We start from the raw sequence: 18,736 nt of genomic DNA, 5'->3' as shown, positions 1-18,736 counted from the left end.
GGAGGAGGAGAGAGGAGGAAGGCGTTCTCCGTGTTTGGAGGGAAGGAGAGAAGCCAAAACAGGAAGGGGGTGAAGTTTTCCTTCTTTCCTCTGTGCCTGCACTGTGGAGGGGCATTTCAGGGGAGCAACCGCTGCCTCAGCTGCCCTGCACTGGCAGGACATGGGAGGATGCAGGAAAAGAAGAGCTGTCCCGCGGGAAAGCCGCCCCGCAGAGCTTCCACACAGAGCCCCGCATGGCAGGATGAGTTCTGTATCGTGCCAGGAGCACAGGAGACATCCTTTTAATTAAAGACAGCCAATCTGTGAAAGGTATTTTTGGCAACCTAAATGTAGATGCAACTGTAGTGAAACTTGCCCTTCGCGTCTGGCTCCGTTGCTGAACGCAGTGCTCGTCTGATCCCGACCCCGTCCATCTCCTCAGCCTCGGCTCTCTGGTCACTGGTGGTCCCCCTGTCCTCCTTCCACCTCCAGCATTTCTTCTAGCACATCCTCCCGCCAGCCGGAGTCCCAGAGAGTCTTCCCTCTCCAACACTCCTCATCACACTCCACTCCCTCGTGAGAGTTTGATTCCCCTTCCAAAGACCTGTTTGTCACCTCCTCACTGACGATGTGTAAATCTGCGTGTCTGTTCCTAATATATCCCCCTCCATCTGATTTCACCTCTCAGCTTGTTTCTTGGGCATCTCCATCTGCTGATCCTGCCGTCATCACCCAGTTGAGTTGCTATAACCAGGTACTGAGCTGCTCTCCTTCCCCCAAACCCAGCCTCGCACCCGCCCTCGGCCCCTTGCCCCACGCACCTGGGAAGCAGCCGATGTTTGTAATGGTCTTGATGTTCCTTTCCTGCCCCCCAGCTGGAATCAAGGCCTGGATAATGCTTTATAAAGTCATCCCCCTTCCCTGTGCCTCTCCTGGGGAAACTTATGCTTTAACATGCGGATGATGAGTGAGCCAGTTCCCCTCACCCGTCCTGGATCATCCCATGTCCTGCTGCCGCCCTGGGCTGGGCTGAGGAAGGTCAGATGTTCTCAGTGCTCCTTCACAAAACATACTGAGTTCATTTAGGAGTGGACAGCTGAGGACATTTGTCTCCTTAGTTTATTTATTCACCTGTAAGACTTTTCCATCTCTCTTTGAGCATGTGAATCCCTTGGACAGAGGCTGTGCACTTGTTCTTGTTGACTCATCCCGTTAATACAGAGAGGGATAACACTGGAATTAGAGAAGTGAGTTGAAGGACTGAGCTTAGCTCCTCTCCAGCTGGATTACCAACTGCTGCCTGCCAGCCTGCCCACATGCACAGACCACAGCCCTAGAGCTGCACCCTGCTGCTGGTTTTGGGGTGTTGAGCTGCTGGAGGGACTCCCCAGAACATCACAGGGAGAGGTAGGTGTTGGAGCTGGTGTTCGAACTGGCTGTAGTAGAGGTGTAGCTGCTGCTGCTGTAAAGGCAGCATCTGAAGACACATAAATGGGAGATACCCCATAAATGCAACATGTGGAAGAAGAGGAAAATACTTGCCAAAAATGGGAGGATGTGGCCCTGCCATGCTACTGGAGAAGGAGGAGGAGGAGGAAGAGGCGGGGAGTGGATTGGTGAGGCATCCAGGGCCGAGCATGGACAGGTTCAGCAGGGATGTGTGGAGGAAGTTCTCCTCATGAAGAGCCTGGGGGTGACTGGAAGACCTTCAGCTCCTGCCACAGCAGCATCTGCTGTCCTCCCTGCTGGAGGGATGTCCCTTGCCCCCATGGCTGCACTTTCTACCTGGCTCTTCCACCATGATTTTGGGTGTTACATGAATGGGACCTGCCTGAGCCCAGTCCTGGCCAGTGCCAGGGTTTCAGCCAGGATCTGCTGGCCATCCTCAGGGTGTACTCAGGGGTGGAGGGTGCCAAGGGGGGTTGCATGAGAGGGAAGCCCAGGGGATGGCCATACCAGAGGTTCATTCCAAGCACCCTGGGTGTGGAGGAGGGTGAGAGGTGGAAGCGAAGCAAAAGCTGTCCCTGTCCCTGTAGGGTTGCCGTGTTCGGGTAAGCCCCTCAGCACATCGTGTGCTATTACGGGAGGAGAGAAGCTTCCGCTCCTTCCATAGCTGTGAATGCTCGTTTAGAGAGAGGAAGTCATTAAGACTAATCAGGCCGTAATCAGGGCTGTGGCTGTTTGCCGGGCCCCCGCTGTGCACAGCTCCGTGCAGGATGCTCTCCGAGGGGACCCTGGGCTCTGGGTCCTGGGGGGCAGCAGGTCCAGCACTGCTCTGTGCTGGGGTGGGGTGTGGGAGCACCCTGCCTGCCACCCCAAACCCCAGGTGATGGCAGGAGGGACGGCGTGCCTGTGGCTCAGCACTGCAGTTGTGATTCAGGAATGGGTGTAGCCCTTGCTGGGAGGTTGTGCCAGCACTGTGGGTGCAGTGGGCTGTGTTAATGCTCGCAGCTGGTTTTAGCACATGTGAAGATGGGATGATGTAGGGAGCCCTCAAGGGCCCTCGTTGCAAATCCAGCAATATGCTGTGAGCGTGTATCAGGGACTTGGAGATGAAAACTTTTAGTACAGCGTTTAACAAGTTCAGAATGCCTGAATCTAAAATGAACTTCACGGTTTAGTCTGCAGAGCTCACTCGGATGGGGCTTGCTGAAGAACTGCTCAGAGGGTGTAATTATTTTTGGGAATATGTGGTGCTTCAGAGCACACCAGACCAGGCCCCAGATACTTCTTGTCACCTTTGTATTAACTGGAATTTAGATTGAATCTCTGTTAGCAAATCTTGGTTTGTTTTTTTCCCATAGAAGCATGTTTCTTAACACTTGTTAACTAGATGTGCACTGGAACTTACTGAAGAGAAGAAAACAGGATATTTGAATTCCAGGAACCAAAGAAATCTTTATTTTTTTAACACTGTCCCTTATTCGCTCTTTTTTCCCCCCTATACATATGTATTTTGCTGAGAGGAAGATAAAAGCATTGACTCTTTCAGAGAATAACAACTCTTCCTGTGAAAAAAAGGAATCAAGTCAATTTTATTTGGTACCACCAGGTCAGAGGGAAGCTACTGAAGCCCAGCACCTCTGCAAATTGGGTCACTTATTTTAGAGGGCTGAGCCTGGAACAGGATGTCTAACTTTCAACTGTGAACACACTGGCCTTAATGGTTTCTAAATGGAAACTGAGACTCCACAGAGCTTCTGTTTGGGAAGCTTTCTTCCTTCCCTGCTGAGTGAAGGCTTTTTCCAGTCCCTATTTAAACTTTCTCTTAAAAAAAAAAAAAAAAAAAAAAAAAAAAAAAAAAAAAAAAGCACCAAAACAAAGATTAAACCCTCAGTAGCTGCTTGTGTTCGCATTACACTTTGGGCACTTCAGTGGCTTTGCCAAAGATCCTTGTGACCAGGGACCTTTCAAGTCCCCCGTTCATGGTTTCCGGATGGCTGAGGTGCTTTGAGCCCGTGCCGAGGTGCAGCCGTGGGGCAGGGGCTCTGCTGCCACGGCCCCAGAGCCTGCTCGTGCCACCAAAAACGTCCCAGCTCGGATGTCTCCCGGGGGCAGCCTGGAGAGGAGGGCTGATCTTGCTTGCAGGCCACCCATGCTGGCTGGGAGCCAAGCACAGGGACATGGGCAGCAACCAGTGCCTCGGTAGATGGGAGTGACACCGAGGGTTCTGGGCACCCACAGGCTCCGCAGTCAGTCCCATCATCATTTCTTGCATGGTTGATGGCACATTTTGAGCTATGCAGAAGGAGGGCAGGGCCAGGCTCAGCCTGTTGCTCCCCTTCGTGCAGGCACGCCGTCGGGTCATGTGTGCCTGCCTCTGCCCAAACCATGTCAGCCAACAAGCTGCTCTTGCAGAGGGGGAGAGAAAAAGTGCAGAGTGGACTTACTTTATCCAGCCCAGTTAAAGGGAAGGAAGACTCATCTCTGGCCAAAAAATTCTTCAGCCTCCAGAAGCTTCTGGTTTTCTTTTGCTCCCTTTTGGCTGTCCCAGCCTCTGGGAACCCTGAGGGATCAGCTCTCCCTCCGGGCTCTGCAGCCCCGTGATGTTCCCAAGCACTCTCAGCTCCGGCCACCATGTAAAGCCCATGAAAGCAAAAATGAGCTCAGGGATCGGTGAGAATGGGACCAGCCCTGGCAGCAGTGTGGTACCTCTCCCCTTGAGAAGGGAAGAGATAGAAAGGTCAAAGCCTGGATTTGGTACTGAGTGTAGGAAAAACCCTACAACTCCTGGGCCAGCTGGGAGCCAGGCTTCCATCTGGGAAGGGATGTGCCATACGTCGCTTTTCGACAGAAGGTCTGTGAGGTGACTTCCCTGGGCATGGCCAGGTGAAAGCCAAGGGGGTGGTTGAAGGTCCAAGAGCAGTGTGGAGAGGTGGTGCCAGCCCCTCTCTGCTCCAGGCACATGCCCAGCGCTGGGACTCGTCCCATCCCTTGCCTCAGGCACAGGGAGCCTCAGGAGTGGGTTTCTGTCCAGCATTGATCTCAGACACACCCACAGGTCGCTCAGGTGCGTTGGGAGCTGCGTGCTGGGCTCTGGGTTTGTGCAGGAGGTGGCCTCAGCATTGGGAAAACCAACCTGTGTGCTCAGGGCAGGGAAGTCTGGCACAAAGCAGATGAGCGTGTCAGCGCTCATCAGGGTGAGTGGCGCCGAGCACGGGCTCCCCGTGTGTGCTGTGCTGGCAGGACCTGAGCTGGTTCCTGTGAAATTAGCTCATTATCTCGGTGCAAACCCGCTCCCCACAACAGCAGGAGCCTGTTGGTGCCCGGGCATCCTGCAGCCGACCCCACTGCCGCAGCAGCATCACACCACTCCTCGGCATCCCAGAGCCGGTACCTGCGTGTTCACAGCTAGCATCCAGCACAGTGGGGTCCTGAGACAGGGCAGCTGCTTCCAGAGCTGTAAATACACAGCTTTCTCTATGGTTTAACACCCTTAAAAAAGAAATCGAAGCAGATGGAGCTGTACTACAAGCAGCTCAGTGTCCACCCTGATTAGATGCTTCTGTTGGGTTTCTCCCCACTTGTGGCCTTTGCCCCTCAGAGCTTTTAAAAGGATGTAAAGACTGAATTTCACTTATCTCCAGAGCCATTTCCTTCTGAGTGCTACTGTTATGCCTCAGAAGGCATGAAACAAAGCGTATTAAAAGACAGATTGACTTTTCAGTCTGATCCAATCTGGGGAATTTGCAGAAATAAAGGAGTTAAGTTAGTACTTTGCTTCTCGTGCAGTAGCCCAGTGTCACAAATAGTCACTCTGTCCTGCACATTCCTTCCTGCATAACACACTGGGCACACCAGCCTCCTGCAGAGACCAGCTCTGCGTGTTAGGCCTGCTATTTGTCAGCTGTGCTGGCTCCTGTTTGAGTCCTGTTGCTGGTTAAGGTGGAAATGGGTTTATATGTGGGCACAATCCAGTTGCTGTTGGCCTGGGACATCTGTAGCACGTGTATTTTGCCTGGAGGAGATACATAATTCCTGACCTCTGTGGGCTGGCCCCCCATGCTCGCTCTGTGGAGGGTGTGAAGCTATGGCAAAGCTTTGGAATTTCAGTTCTGGAGAGATTATCTTGAACTTTCAGTTCAGAGTCTCCCTGCTCAGCTCCTGTGTGCCAGCTCCGAGAGCAGTCCCTGGGCAAATGCCACAGAGCAGGACTCGTCCCTCAGCAGCAGGCTGGTGGACCAGCTCCATTTGCTTGGAATTGCAGCTTCCCTTTGGCTGCAGGGAGCCAGCCCCTTGCTGGGGACTGCATGGAGCAGGTTGCTGCTCCCTCCTTCAGCACCTGGACTGTGGCTGCCACCAGGACTGTTGTGCAGAGCTCAGTGAATGCAAGGCGCTGCTTTCTCCCAGCTCCTGTGAGACCAGAAGGCTCTTGAATCCTGACCTTCAAACTTCATCCCCCCTTCACCACCGTTCCCCTTGACTCCTGTTGCTGCCCAGATTTTCCTAACAGCTGTCCTCTGCCTCGCTGGCTTTGTGCCTAGATCAATCTCTCTGCATCTGTGCAGTGACCCCACTCACTCCCCAAGGTCCTCGAGTCCCTGCAGGCTCCATCCCCTGAGACCCAGGATCTGTGCAAGCTCCTTGTGCCTCTGTCTGATGGAGGGAATTCAGGGCCCCTCCAGCTCTGCTGGGCTTTGGTGATCCTGCTGCCATGGAGTGAGCACTGTAGGGTTTGGACCTCGTCTCTTTCCACTTGTAAACCCCCCCAAGCACAAACAGGGCTTGGTAAATAATAGTGTGATGAAGGGGGTTAGATGGAAGAGATCTGACAGCCCCCATTGAATGTGATCTGACTGCACAGCCCTGTTCCCTCTCCTCGCTGCATGCAGCAGCCCCCTGCTCCTTAGGGCATAAATTACTTACCATTCCCTGTAGAATTGAGGGCATGGTTAATTCACCAGCACGTTCCTGCTGCCCAGCAAAAAAATTATGACGCTCTCTCTCCTCCCCTGGCTAGCAGAGCCGCTCGGTACATCTGCCTGCCTGGCAGAGGGAGGCAGAAGCTTTTTATTGTCAGGTCCTCTGCTTATTTCTTAGTCTTAGGTCTGGTCTGACTCTTCAGTAGAACCAGCAAGGTGCAAATGTTGGAATGTTTGGAAGTGGAAATCAGAACTAATGTCCGAACACCTTTCTTGTAGCAGCTGGAATAGCCGACCACAGGAGGCAAATGGAGATTTCCTGGTCTGAGTTCTTCCTGACCACGTGTGACTTTTGTTTTAGAGCAGCCACTCACATTCGGTATCTCCTGGGTCCCATCTGGAGCCTGAGTGGGAAATTGTGCTCCTAGCAGTATTCTGAGATGTAAAAAAATCACTAGTGTGGAATGGCTGCGAAGGATGCTCAGTGTGCAGGGAGCAGGCTAAACAAAATATGTCCTTAGGGCTCACCACTGTGTGAGCGAGGCAATGTGATGTGTGATTTTTTGGGCTATTATTAATTCAACAAAGAGTATAGTGGGGCTCAGTGGAGGACTTGGGCTGGACCTGCAAAAGCCTCTGTAACATTATGATACACAACACTTCTCCCTGGGAGGGATCCAAAGCCTCATTTGTGGAGCTGAATTCTTGTTATAAATCATGGGGCACATGATGGGCTACATTCATTTAGGCTGCCTCTTCTGCATCCTTCCTGGAAGCTCATCTAATAAGAGCTGGCCTCTGGATGCTCGAACCTTGATGTGCCACCGTTTGTTAATTGCTGGCAGTAGAAGAGCTGCTTTTTTTTGCCTTGAAATGTGGAATCCCTTCCTAGAATTGCACTTGGGACTAATAAAAGCCCGTGCCAGGTTTAATATATTCTATCTCACAAATTATCTGGATTAAATACAAGGACTCTATACTGCCAGAGAGGGGATATTCCCAGTTTAACATTGCTTCTGGGCCTTGGAGATCCCAAGACACTGAACCTGAAAATTGTGATTCTCTTCTGTGTGGAGGAGGGGTTTGGCAGCAGTGCTTGGAAGTGGTCATATTTGGCCGAGTAAGAGATTTAATTGCCATAAAAACTATGATTTTGTAACCAATAGTTACAGCTGCAGGAAAGATCAGAAAGCATCTGAATAAATCAAATTAACTACCTCCTGCTCCATCTATATGAGAGCAGAACCTTTCGGGGCAGGATTTGAAACATGGTCTGGTCGACCCTTAACTCTCCCACCTACGAATTGAGGAGAGTGAATAGTCTAGAACTACAATGAACTAAAACAGGAGATAGAAGGGACTGCCGTGCTGGGTTATGTGAGGAGGCCGGTGTCACTCAGGGATGGGCAAGTCCAGAGGAGGGCAATAAGGAGTAGCCTGCTCCTGTGAAAATATCCCAGACTCACAGGCCATTGGGCTCTGCAGTCCAACACCCCTGTTAATGGACAGACAGTGGCCCCTGTTAATTGCTGCACTACCCCACACCTTGACTCGCTGGCCCCGGTGTTCCTGATGCCCTAAGGCAGACGGCTCACTTCACCTCCCCTTGTAGCTCGTGTCTCTTTGCGTGTCTCACTCTGGCTGCTGTTCTCCTCACGAGCCTCGGGATGATGTGGCTCACGCCCGACCCTCCAGATTTCCCACCACTCTCCGTTGCGTGCCGGCGAGGAACGTCAGCCTTGGGATTTTGAGTTTCTCGCTTTTGGCCGCTCCTCCCTCGCGCTCCCTGTCAAGAGACAAACGCCTCCCCAGCTGCCTCGCTCCGGGCAGGGGCTGCGGCTCGATGGAACCCCGAGCCTTCAGCAGCCGACAGTGCTGGACAGCTCCTCCAGCCGCCCCCTCCCTCCTGCCCACCGGCCTGGCCCTACAATCGCCACCCCCGTCCCGTCCTGTCCCTCCGGTCACTCCTGCCTCTCCTCCGGTGTCCCTCATCCCTGATCTCCGGCCGTTCCGTCTCTCCTTCGGCCCCCCCGTCCCAACCCTCCAGCCACCGCAGCTCTCCAGCCGCCCCCTCCTCTGCCCCATCCTGTCTTGCCCCTCTGCCCACTGTTGGTCCTCCTCCGGTCTCCCCCGTCCCAGATTTTGGCCGTCCCATCCTATCCCTCTGGCCACTTTGGCCACCCCATCCCGTCCCTCCTCCGGCCTCCACCGTCCCGGATCTCCAGCCATCCCACCCCCTCCCGTCCCATCCCTCCTCCGGCCACCATGTCCCCCATCTCCGGCCGTCCCCTCCTGTCCTTCCTCTGGCCGCTCCCATCCCTCCGGCCACCGGTGCTGCAGCTTCCCCTGTGCCTTTTGTCCCGGGAGACCCTCCCTGCCCTCTCCTGCCCGAGCTGCCCTCTGCGAGAGTCTGTTCTGCGACGTGCAGAGAGCCGAGGGGCAGAGGGCAGCCCAGGAGGAGGGGTCTGGAGAGAGGTTCATTGGGAGAAGGGGATGTGTGTGGTGCTGTGGGGGATGAGCTGAGGCTGCCAAGCAGAGAGTTTTCCCCAGGACTAACAAGGATGAAGGGCCAAATCCTGTCCCTGTGCTTAGGAGGGGGCAGCAGCTGTTGGAAGGTGCTTGAAGGTCTGATCTGCCGGCAATATATCCCTCTCTTAGAAGGACTCTTTTTTCCTACTCCTCTTGCTTCCTATCCCCTCAGTACTGTGAATTTCAAGTAAATTTTGGTTCTGGTGGGATTCTGGCACAAGTCTGGGAGAGTTTCCAGTCTCCACTGTCTCCTTCTCAGCAGCCAAGGCCATGGGGTCTTTGGGACACACCAGACCTGAGGAGGGGATCAACGCCCAGAGCCATGCTGTGGCCCTGCTCCTGTCCCAGAGGTCTCAGGCACCTGAAGGAGGGCTGAGGAGAGCCCTTCCTCTCTGCTGCCTGGCCTGGAGTGCCTGTGGTGGCATGGCCAGGGGAGAGGCAGAGCACCACGAAGGGCTGGGTTCATCGCTCAGCTTGGTGACATCCCACTTTTGTCTCCTCACAGGCCAACCCCGCTCCCATTATCGTGAATACAGACTCGCTGGAACAAGGGCTCTCTGTAAGTCTCCCGGTTTCGTTTTGCTTCCTTTTGATCAAGTGGTGCATTTTTCCCTGCTCAGCAATGCAGGAAAGACTTTTCCAGCCCAAGGAGGCCCTGGTGAGGCGGCAGATGAGCCTGATACCTGCACCACGTCCCCACAGCACGTCCCACCCCCAAACCTGGCTGGGGCTGGGTGACACTGCACAGAACCAGGGCTGGCAGCAATGCTGGAGACTCCAAGCACACTGAGGGTACAGGGCAGAAGGCCCTGGCAGAGGAACTGCTGGGCTGGCTGCATTCAGGATTAATCATACAGCCATTTCCTCCAGCTCCCATGCAGGTTGGCTGGGAGGCTCTGCTGGGGCATCCCTTGACTTCCCACACTGCCTCAGCCTCCTTAGGCAGCCCCAGCCCCTCAGGAGGGAGGCAGGGCTCTCTGGGTGCTTTCTGGCATTTCACTCCCAGGTCCTCAGGGCAGCAGGACCCATCAGATGCTGCTCCTCTCCCAGTGAAGGCTGCCAGCAGCTGAGCAGGGCTTGGTGCCTGTGTTTGCAGCCACAGTGCATTTGGCACTCTTGGCAGAGTATAAAGATGATCTTCCTCAGTTTGTTGTAGGGTTTGCACACTGTTCCATCCCTTCCCAGAACATTTGCAAATTATTCCTGCTGGGGGGATGGAGGGAGACCTCTACAGCCCTGGCTGTATGGTTTAATTATGCCTGAATTGAAGCCACCAGGCACTGGTGCATCTCTCAGCGTGGAGGCCCTGGGTCCAACAGCCTTGTATGGCAGAAGAGAGTTGCTGTCTCCAAGGGCTACCGTCCCCAAACCATGGCAAGACAAGGTGTTTGTGGGTCAGAGGTTTCCTCAGTGTGTTGGGCTCCCTGGCTGCAGGACAGGGCTGTGTTGCAGCCTCCTGTCTGCACTCACCCAGCTGGTACCGTTCTACAGGGAACTGGAAAAAGGGCAATGTCTCCTGGAGGGGAGGGACACACCACAAAGCAAGGGAGGAGTGTGCTGTGAGCAGGACAGGGAGGTATTCCTGGATAGAAAGTTTCCCAACCCTGCAGAAGCCAGCAGCAGGGAGCCCACCTGTGGGGCAGCAGACACCTCCTTCCACAGCGGTGGACTCCACTTTCCTGCCCTCCTGGCTCCCTCCCTCTAGTCCAGCTCATTAACTTCACATCCTTCCCTCTCCCTCCGCCTCCATATCCCTGTCCATGCTTTCTTCCTGCTGCAGCTCTTTCTTGCTGAGCTGGATGGGAGCTGCCTTCCTGCAGCCCCTGGGGTGGTTTTGGCCCTGTTTCAGGGGGGTGCTCTGCACCCCTGACAGGCACCAGCATCACTTGGGGATGGCAGAGACCGATCCCATCCATCCAGCCTCAGCAGCATGTGCCAGGAGGGACTGTCCTGCAGGGGTCAAAAGGCCACTGGATTGTGGCTGTCATTTTCTGGGCATTTTCTTCAGCTCCATACCCAGGTGTGTGCCTGGAGGAGCCTGTGCCCAGGGCAGGGGAGACACCTTACTTTGATTCCTCACAGCCTCCAGCCTGGAAACCATCTTGCCTTCTACTTGATATTATACCAGGAGAGAAATGAACCCTGCTCCATTTTTTCCTTCTCTGGGTGCTGGATTCCTCAGGCTCCAGAGAAAACACCCCCCCAAAACCTCAGCAGTTTACAAGGTCAGCAGAGGAGCCACACCAGGAGTTTGCTGCAAACACCGAAATGCCAATTCAGTGAGCGTGTTTTTTCACAAATCCAGAAGCTGAAGCCTGTTGGTACAGTATGTATTTGGAAGGGTTAAAGGCACATCTTCCAGTCTTTAATTACTTAACTATTCAATGCTCTCTGTAATGATAAACAGATGGATGTAGTCTAGTTCCTTCCTGTTCTAGCTCCATTGATTGCATTGGACTAGCTGCTGGGCTGGATTTGGCCCTGACTGTTTACCAAGAAATCTGTTCTGCATTTCAATGTCCCTGTCCACCCACTTCCGTCCCCAAGAGCACCAGCAGTGCCATAGCTCTGGGGTGGCTGGGGCTCAGCTCTGTTGCCTATGGCTTGTGCAGAGCCCGGCACCCCCACAATGTAAAAACACAAATAAACCATTATAAAATGCCTGCAGGATTAAAAGCATCCTTTGAAGGATAAGGATGGGTGCCTGGGGAGATCACCCACGCCAGCCCCAAGGTCATTGCTCACAGTTTCAGCCCCTGTATTTTGCCCAGCAGGTCCGTAGCAGGGAGATGGAGAATCGGAAACAGAGTTCCCATGGCAGATGGGGTCTCTGCGTTTCAGAGGAGCCTGTCTAAAGCTGAAACAACTTCTTGCTGCCAGGCAGTCCCAAAGTGAGCAGGGAAGGTCACTCCAAAGCCCTTGAGGAGCTGATGGTTTCAGAGTCTGGGTCCTTGGAGCCTCCTTTGGTGCCTCATTGCCAAGCAATGAGTTGCCATGACGTGCTCAGTTTCTAAAAGCCAGGTGTTGGGAAGCAAAGTGCTTCCCAGGCCTGATCCCAGCCCACTAGCACCACAGGAGCCCAAGGCTCTGCCACCAATTAACACAGAGGCAGCCTCCTTGTGCAGTGCTGACTCTGCTGTTGGGGTCCCCAGCCGTGGTCTGTGCAGGGTGGGGGACAGCAGAGATGACCACCACACTCCTGTACCATTGAGCAGGGCAAACTTGCCTGTAAGCCTGAAAAAAACAGAAAAAAATATCAAAACTAAACTGACACCCTCATGCTTTGTTCCCAAGCACTGGCAGTGGCACGTTCCACTGCCAGCTCCTGCAGATAGTGTGGCTGCACAGTCCTCCCAGCTGCGGCTGGGGCTGTCACACTGCAAACCCCCTTCCCTCTGCCCATGCTCAGCAGGTTGGTCCTCACAGCCCTCTGGCAAAAGGCTGACCAGAAATAGGGCATTTTTATAGTCTATTCCCAAAGCCAGCACCATGGGCAGGGCACACCAGGGGCTGAGGCCAGAGGTTAGCTGGAATCAAGTCAGTAGGTCTCGGTGCTGTGGCAGGACATGTGGATGTGGGAAGGTGAAGGGAGAGAGCTCTTGACCTATTTTCCCTGGGCCCCCTGCCATGTGCAGGCAGGGAGAGCTCTCCCTCGCCAGCAGTGCCGGTGTCCATGCCAGCAGGGACGTGCCCATTGCTCCTGCTGCTCCCCTTTCCTCTTGCTGGAGCGAGTGTGGGGTATGGCCAGGTGCCCTCCACTGCCAGGTCTGCCTGGCACCACCAAGGGCTGGCTCTCCAGCCTTTGGGCCCTCTTCATTATGTTGATACACATCTGCTCCACCAGCAGGTCCCACTGCCCATCCCCATCGCACCTCAACCACGGGACATGGTCCAGGCTACATCCTGCTCTGAAAGGGGCTGTGGGCAGCATCACCCTTCCTTCAGGTTATTTTCTCCTGCAGCCTGGTGGGCTATTTGGGTTGCATTTGCAGAACCCCATCTTAGTCTTCTAAATTTGGCCTTCTTCTTTTTTATTTAAAAAACAAGCAAATAAGCAAACAGCTTCCCCTCCCACCCCAAATCCTGACTCTCTAGCAAACTGCAGAGCGTGTTCCGTGTGTGCTGGTGCAGTGTTGGCCGGCAGAGCATGCAGACAGCTTGCAGTAGCCCTGGAAGGTGTGTGCTCTTCTGTTTATCAAATGAGTATTAACTCTGCAGCCTTCTGTTGATGATCTAAATGCCGTCATCGGTAACTATTTCCCCGCTGCTCAGAAAGCGAGGGGGAAGCGAAGGCCGGCAAAGTCGCCTCTTCCCGAGCCCTCAGGTGGGCTTGTTGAGTGGGAAGGGCTTGGGATAAAACACCGTTACTCTTTTCCATGAGTAATCAGGTGATTCCTAGGATCAGAATATGCAGGGAGCAGCTAATCACCTGTTCACTCCCTGACACCCCTGCCAGCTCTTGGAGAGCAGGGTGGAGGAGTGTGCTTTCCCTGCCTGGGGGTAATGGAGCCAGGCATCTTCCCACCCAACCAATAGCACTGAGACGACCCCAAACAGGAGCTGGGGAGGGGCACAGGGCACTGGTGAAAAGCAGGAGGAACAACCTGCAGCAGAGCCAGGTCGTGGCAGCTCCAGTGGGTGTCACGGGGAGGTTTTTGCCGTCAGCGAGTGACTGGTATTCGATTTTCCGACACCGGAACGTTTTCTTTGTTGGCCCGTTCCCTTGGTTACGTGGTATATATTAAGTTCTTCATTTGGCTTCCTTATACAATTAACTGGCATTCCGTTGTGTGGATTTGGAAAACATGATCAGTGCTGAAACTCCACGGTCAGGCCTGGCTGACCCCAGAGTGCCCGGCCAGAGCAGGCTGCTCCCAGCAGACACCCCTTCGAGCGAGCGCCGACACCGCTGGCTGTCAGGGAGCGATGCAAAACACTGCTCAGCCTTGGCAGCCCTGAGGTTTGGGGACTGGGGATGCCCCAGGCCCCCCTGCCTGGCAGCGGGGTGCCTGACGGGGTTGAGTGCCGGGGTGTCTGTGCACCCCGGGCGCCTGCCAGCTCGCGCGCTGCTGGCTCTCGCCACGACTCACAGATTGTCAGAGCTTTCTGCAGATCCCCATCCTGTAGGGATGTGTACACTGTTCCTCCGAGGCCGTGGGTGTGCATATGGCTGGCTGTGTGGCAACTGTGCTGAATGCCAAAGCAGAGAGGACAATGTGTGTAGTAGCAGAGGGTGCCAGGAATCTGAGTGGCTGGAAAGCTGGAGAGAGGCGCCGGCGCGCCCCACGCACCGGGATATGCAGGGATGAGCTGAGCCCGAGGGCTGCGGTGAGAGAGGCTGTGAGGGCGGCACGGGCCACTGAGCCGGCTGCACTCAGGATTAGTCAGTGTGGTAGGACCAGAGGAGGGAAAGGCAGCTCATTCGGGAGGGGGAACCTGGGGCAAGGGAAGGAGCACAGCCCAGGGCAGCGCTGTGGCAGAAGGTGGCACTGGCCATGTGTCCCTGTCCCTCTGAGGCTGTCAGGGATCCTGCTCTGGGTTAATCCCACCTCTTCCAGGGCTTTTCTGCAGAGGGATCCTTCCTTAAGAGGGCCAAAGCCTTTCCCAATGTGCTGGGAGGATCTGAGCATTCTGCTGTTGGGGCATCTGAATTTCCCAGCCCTGAACTCTGCCCCGAAATCTTCCCATGGCTGAGAGGCACCAGGCTCAGAGCACATCCAGCCGTCTCGACCTGTGTTCCCTGGAGCCTCCATCCCATCTCTCAGCTCTGGACTGTCCCCAACCTCGGCCTTGAAGCACAGTACCCACCACAGGGTGTGGGATTGCTTTGGCCTCCCAGGGCAGGGGATGAGGATGGTGTGTCACAGGTGGCACAGCCCCATCCCAGATCCTGGCCTGCAGAACTGCTCCTCCACCTGGACCCCTGATTAATGCCAGCTAGAAAAACTGCCTGCTGAGTCTGGGGTTCCATCACCTTTGCCTGGTCAGTCAGAACTGACTGTGTCCTGACACTTGTTTCCCAGAGTGACTCAAATTATGAGAGTTCAGTCCTCTCCAAAAAATCAGCAGTGTGCCCTGGCAGCCAAAAAGCACCATGTCCTGGGGTGCTTCAGGCCCAGCATCACCAGCCTGGTGAGGGAGGGGATTGTCCCGCTCTGCTTTGCACTGGGGCAGCCTCACCTCGAGTGCTGGGGGCAGTTTTGGGCACCACAATGTAAGAAGGATATAAAGCTATTAGAGGGCATCCAGAGGAGCACTACAAAGGTGGTGAAGGGTCTGGAGGGGAAGCCATATGAGGAAAGGATGGGGTCACCTGGCTTGTTCAACCTGAAGAGGAGACTGAGGACAGACCTCATCAGGACCTGCAGCTTCTTCCTGAGGGGAAGCCAAGGGGCAGCACCAATCTCTGCTCTCTGCTGACCAGTGACAGGACCCAAGCCTGAGGCTGTGTCAGAGGAGGTTTGGGTTGGATCTCAGGAAAAGGTTCTTCCCCCAGAGGGTGGTCGGGCACTCAACAGGCTCCCCAGGGCAGTGGGCACAGCGCCAAGGCTGCCAGAGCTCAAGAAGCATTTGGACAACACTCTCAGGCACATGGTGGGATTGTTGGGGCTGCTCTGTGCAGTGCCAAGAGTTGGATTTGATGACCCTTGTGGTTCCCTTCCAACTCGGGATATTCTATGGAGACTGTTTCTGTTGAGTGTAACAGCTCTGGATGCTCCAACAGCCAATTGCTTTGCAAATCTTCCTAAATTTTGGACGTTAGCAGCTGTTTATGGCCTGATCCTGATCACCTGGAATGAAACTCCTGCCTTGTTTTCCTGTGTGTTGCTGCTTATGAGGAAAACAGATTTTTTTTTTTTTGACTGTACATTTGCCATTTTAGAGCCTGCAGTTGCATCTCTTTTGTTTGTATCCATTATGTTTCCAAGAGCTCTGCTTTAAAACTCTTGAGTATGGGAGACCTTTCAGCGTGGGGACCAGTTGGTGGGCAGCACTGAGACAGGCTACACCATTTTTGTATATAAGGGCAGCATGATGTTTTCACCTCTTGCTGTGCCCCACTCTCACACCTTGTTTCCTTTGCACCCAACTAATTTCTCAGAATGAATTATTCCGAATTTTCCGTTAATACAGTCATGCTACTAAAAGATTTTAAAAATATAAGCTGCTAAAGGTGTTTATTATGTTATTATGTACAGACATTTTTTTTCTTTTAAATGGACCGACCCCCTCTCTTCCCTTCCTCCAGCAGTGAATTCCTGAGGTTAATTATATGCTGCGTAACAAAGGTGTTATTTCCTTTTGTGCCTTCGGTTGAGTTCCTTTTCATGGCTGAAGAAATGAGCTGGGAGAATAAAGGCTTTGCACTGAAGTGCATTAAAGTCAGTGGGCTTTGGCTCATACCCAGAAAGAAAAGCAGCACATGGTTTAATTCCAGGGCAGGCTCAAGCAGTCGCATTTAAGGCTTTTTTTCAGCGGTGATGGTGCAGCTTTTTTGGTCGGATTCTTCATATTCAGCTGTCAGAGGGGAAAAATGAATTCCCCAGCGACCAGCACACAGTCGTAACACGCTGTCTCCCTCTCTCCAGATGAATGGCAGTGATGGAATGTTCAAATATGAGGAGATCGTCTTGGAAAGGGTAAGTATACTCTTTACTCACCCGCCAGCAGCCTCTTCCCACTCACCCACCCCCCCAGCACAGCCAGCCCCCCACGCATCCCTGCACCAGCTGATGGGGAGGGGTTGGTCACTGCTCCCTGCTCTCCCTGGAGGTTTTTGCAGGTGTCCCACTCGCTTTGCCTGCCTGGCCCCTGCAGCACGGGGAGAGGTGGGCTTGCTGCTCCCCTCTGCCCCTGCACACCCCTCCAGAAGGCAGGGAGGAGGGCTTCTCCCTTGCCTCCCTCTCTCACACCCCCTCCCACACAAACCATCAGTGCAGCGGGGGAGGCTCTTTGTCATTGCCTTTGCCAGAAAACGGAGGAGCAGGGAGCTCTGCTTGTGCTGGCACTCAAGTAGGTGCACCCCACAGCTGGGCACAGGGGGCTGATGCCACCCCCTGCTGCTCTGGGGTACACACAGCCTTGGGATGCTAAGCTGCAAGAGCAGGTTTTTTAGTAAAACAAACCACAACGGGAGAAGTTTCTGCTGAAGCCTTTTCTTTGCTGGAAACACAGAGGTGACGGCATGCACCACACCATCCACTGCTACAATCAGCTCCCCCCACGTGTGGGGTTTATCCGGGGGAAAGCTGACACCACACGGGGCAGGAAGGGCTTTCCCTTGGCACCCAGGAAGTGGCAGGGATGGAGGGATGGAGAGGGAGTTGGGAAAAGCTGGCCCAAGGTTTACTTACTCCAAGAGACGGGCACAGCCGTGCTGAGGGGATGGCTGGGGTGGGAGGCTGCCCACGGCGCTCCACGGCACACCTTGCCTCCTCCTCAGAGCCGTGCCAGCCTCGCCGCGTGGCCAGCAGCGCAGGGGGAGACGCAGCGCTCATTATTCTGTTCCTCTCTGCCTTTAGTCATCTCCCTCCTTCCCTTGGCTCTGCATCACGGAGGTGGGTGGACGGAAGGTTATCTGGGGCTGCCGCCTCACCCACCGCTTCCCCGGCATGCCTGACGAAACCAGCCCAGGGGATCCTTCCTTTTTGGGCTAAGCAATTCTTGCTCCGGGCCCAAGGCAGAGGCAAAAAGCCTCGTTTTCAGGGATGCTTCAGAGCATCCTCTGTCCTCAGGGCTGAGGGAACAAGGGGAGAGCTGGCAGGACCACACAGAGAGGCCCCCATTGATTCCCCACACTCATTGATGCCCTCGTTTTAAAGCCTCGGGCAGCAATTCCCTCTCCAATTCCAGGGTGAGAACATTTCAGTGATTAGCAGCCAGGGTCAGCATGGACCACACCCAGGTCCTTTCCCTTCAGCTTGCCCCCAGTGGGATCCAACAACCCTGTCTTAATGCAAGAGAAGCACCCTGGTGCCTGCAGGTGAGGCTGTCCCCTTGCTGGGAAGTTCGGCCTCAGTGTACCCCAGAATTGCTGGTCTGTCACTGTTATTAATCCTTGTCTTTGTTGTAAATACAAGGGTAAATGCAGCAGCATTTTGGGGGCAATAATTGAGGAAACAGCATCTGCACAGGGACACAGCTTTGGGTTTACCCACCATACATGTGTCCCCCTGTGTCTGCATCAACCCTGATGCCAGCTAAGAAATCCCTTGAACTGCATGTTGAGATTTATCAAAATAAAAATGAACACCTCCCAGATGATTTCCAGGTTTTGTGGCACAACAAATGGCTGGAGATCATTTTGCAGCCTCACCCTGCTGTGGCCAGGCTGAGTCCCCGTGACAGTAAGGAGCTTTTCTGTGTTGCACACAGGGTAACCAGAATCCATCTTAGAGGAAAGAGAGCAGCCCCAGACCCTTTACTGCTGAGTGCCTCCTTGTCACGTGCCAGCCAAATTCTAGCTGATCGGAAAGTGTCCAGGAGAGTTGCACAGTGGTGGGTCCTGGTGCTGGTGTCATGAGTGTCACTCTGTGGGAGCAGAGACCTCTGCATCACCGCAGGAGCTGATGCTGGGCCCAGATTGCTGGGGAGAAGTGCAAGCCCCAGCTGGGTGTTGCTGCTAAGTGAGCTGCAGTGGGGCCCTCCTGGTCACAGCTCCCCTGGAAGGGCGGAGAACCCCATCATCCAACACCGAGCACTGAGGCTGTGGGCAGCCAGGGGAGAGCTTGGCCTGAGACCCACTTGTGTATGAGAGGCAGGCATGATAGTATGTGACTAAGTGTCAGCTCTTCCGCATGAGAAAACAAGACTAGGAGCCATCTGATTTTCAAGGCAGAGCAAAAAAAGCAGGAATTGTCCACTTG

General features: G+C 54.3%; 1 protein-coding gene across 6 annotated transcripts in view; it reads left to right on the top strand.

The window, feature by feature from the left end:
- DLG3 (discs large MAGUK scaffold protein 3) overlaps positions 1-18,736 on the top strand; it is a 49,771-nt gene that overhangs the window by 4,584 nt on the left and 26,451 nt on the right. For 4 of the 6 annotated variants that reach the window (XM_027902875.1, XM_027902874.1, XM_027902872.1 and 1 more), the window contains exons 2-3: positions 9,376-9,429; positions 16,460-16,510. In XM_027902875.1, the coding sequence (XP_027758676.1) occupies positions 9,376-9,429; positions 16,460-16,510 (105 nt within the window). The remainder of the gene's footprint in view (positions 1-9,375; positions 9,430-16,459; positions 16,511-18,736) is intronic. The other 2 variants (XM_027902876.1, XM_027902873.1) reach the window with 1 other exon arrangement.

Source organism: Empidonax traillii, unplaced genomic scaffold (genome assembly GCF_003031625.1).
Source record: "Empidonax traillii isolate 1590-97213 ecotype Southwest subspecies unplaced genomic scaffold, ASM303162v1 scaffold918:size355816, whole genome shotgun sequence".
NCBI classification, from domain to species: domain Eukaryota; kingdom Metazoa; phylum Chordata; class Aves; order Passeriformes; family Tyrannidae; genus Empidonax; species Empidonax traillii.
This window is presented reverse-complemented; position numbering and strand designations above follow the sequence as displayed.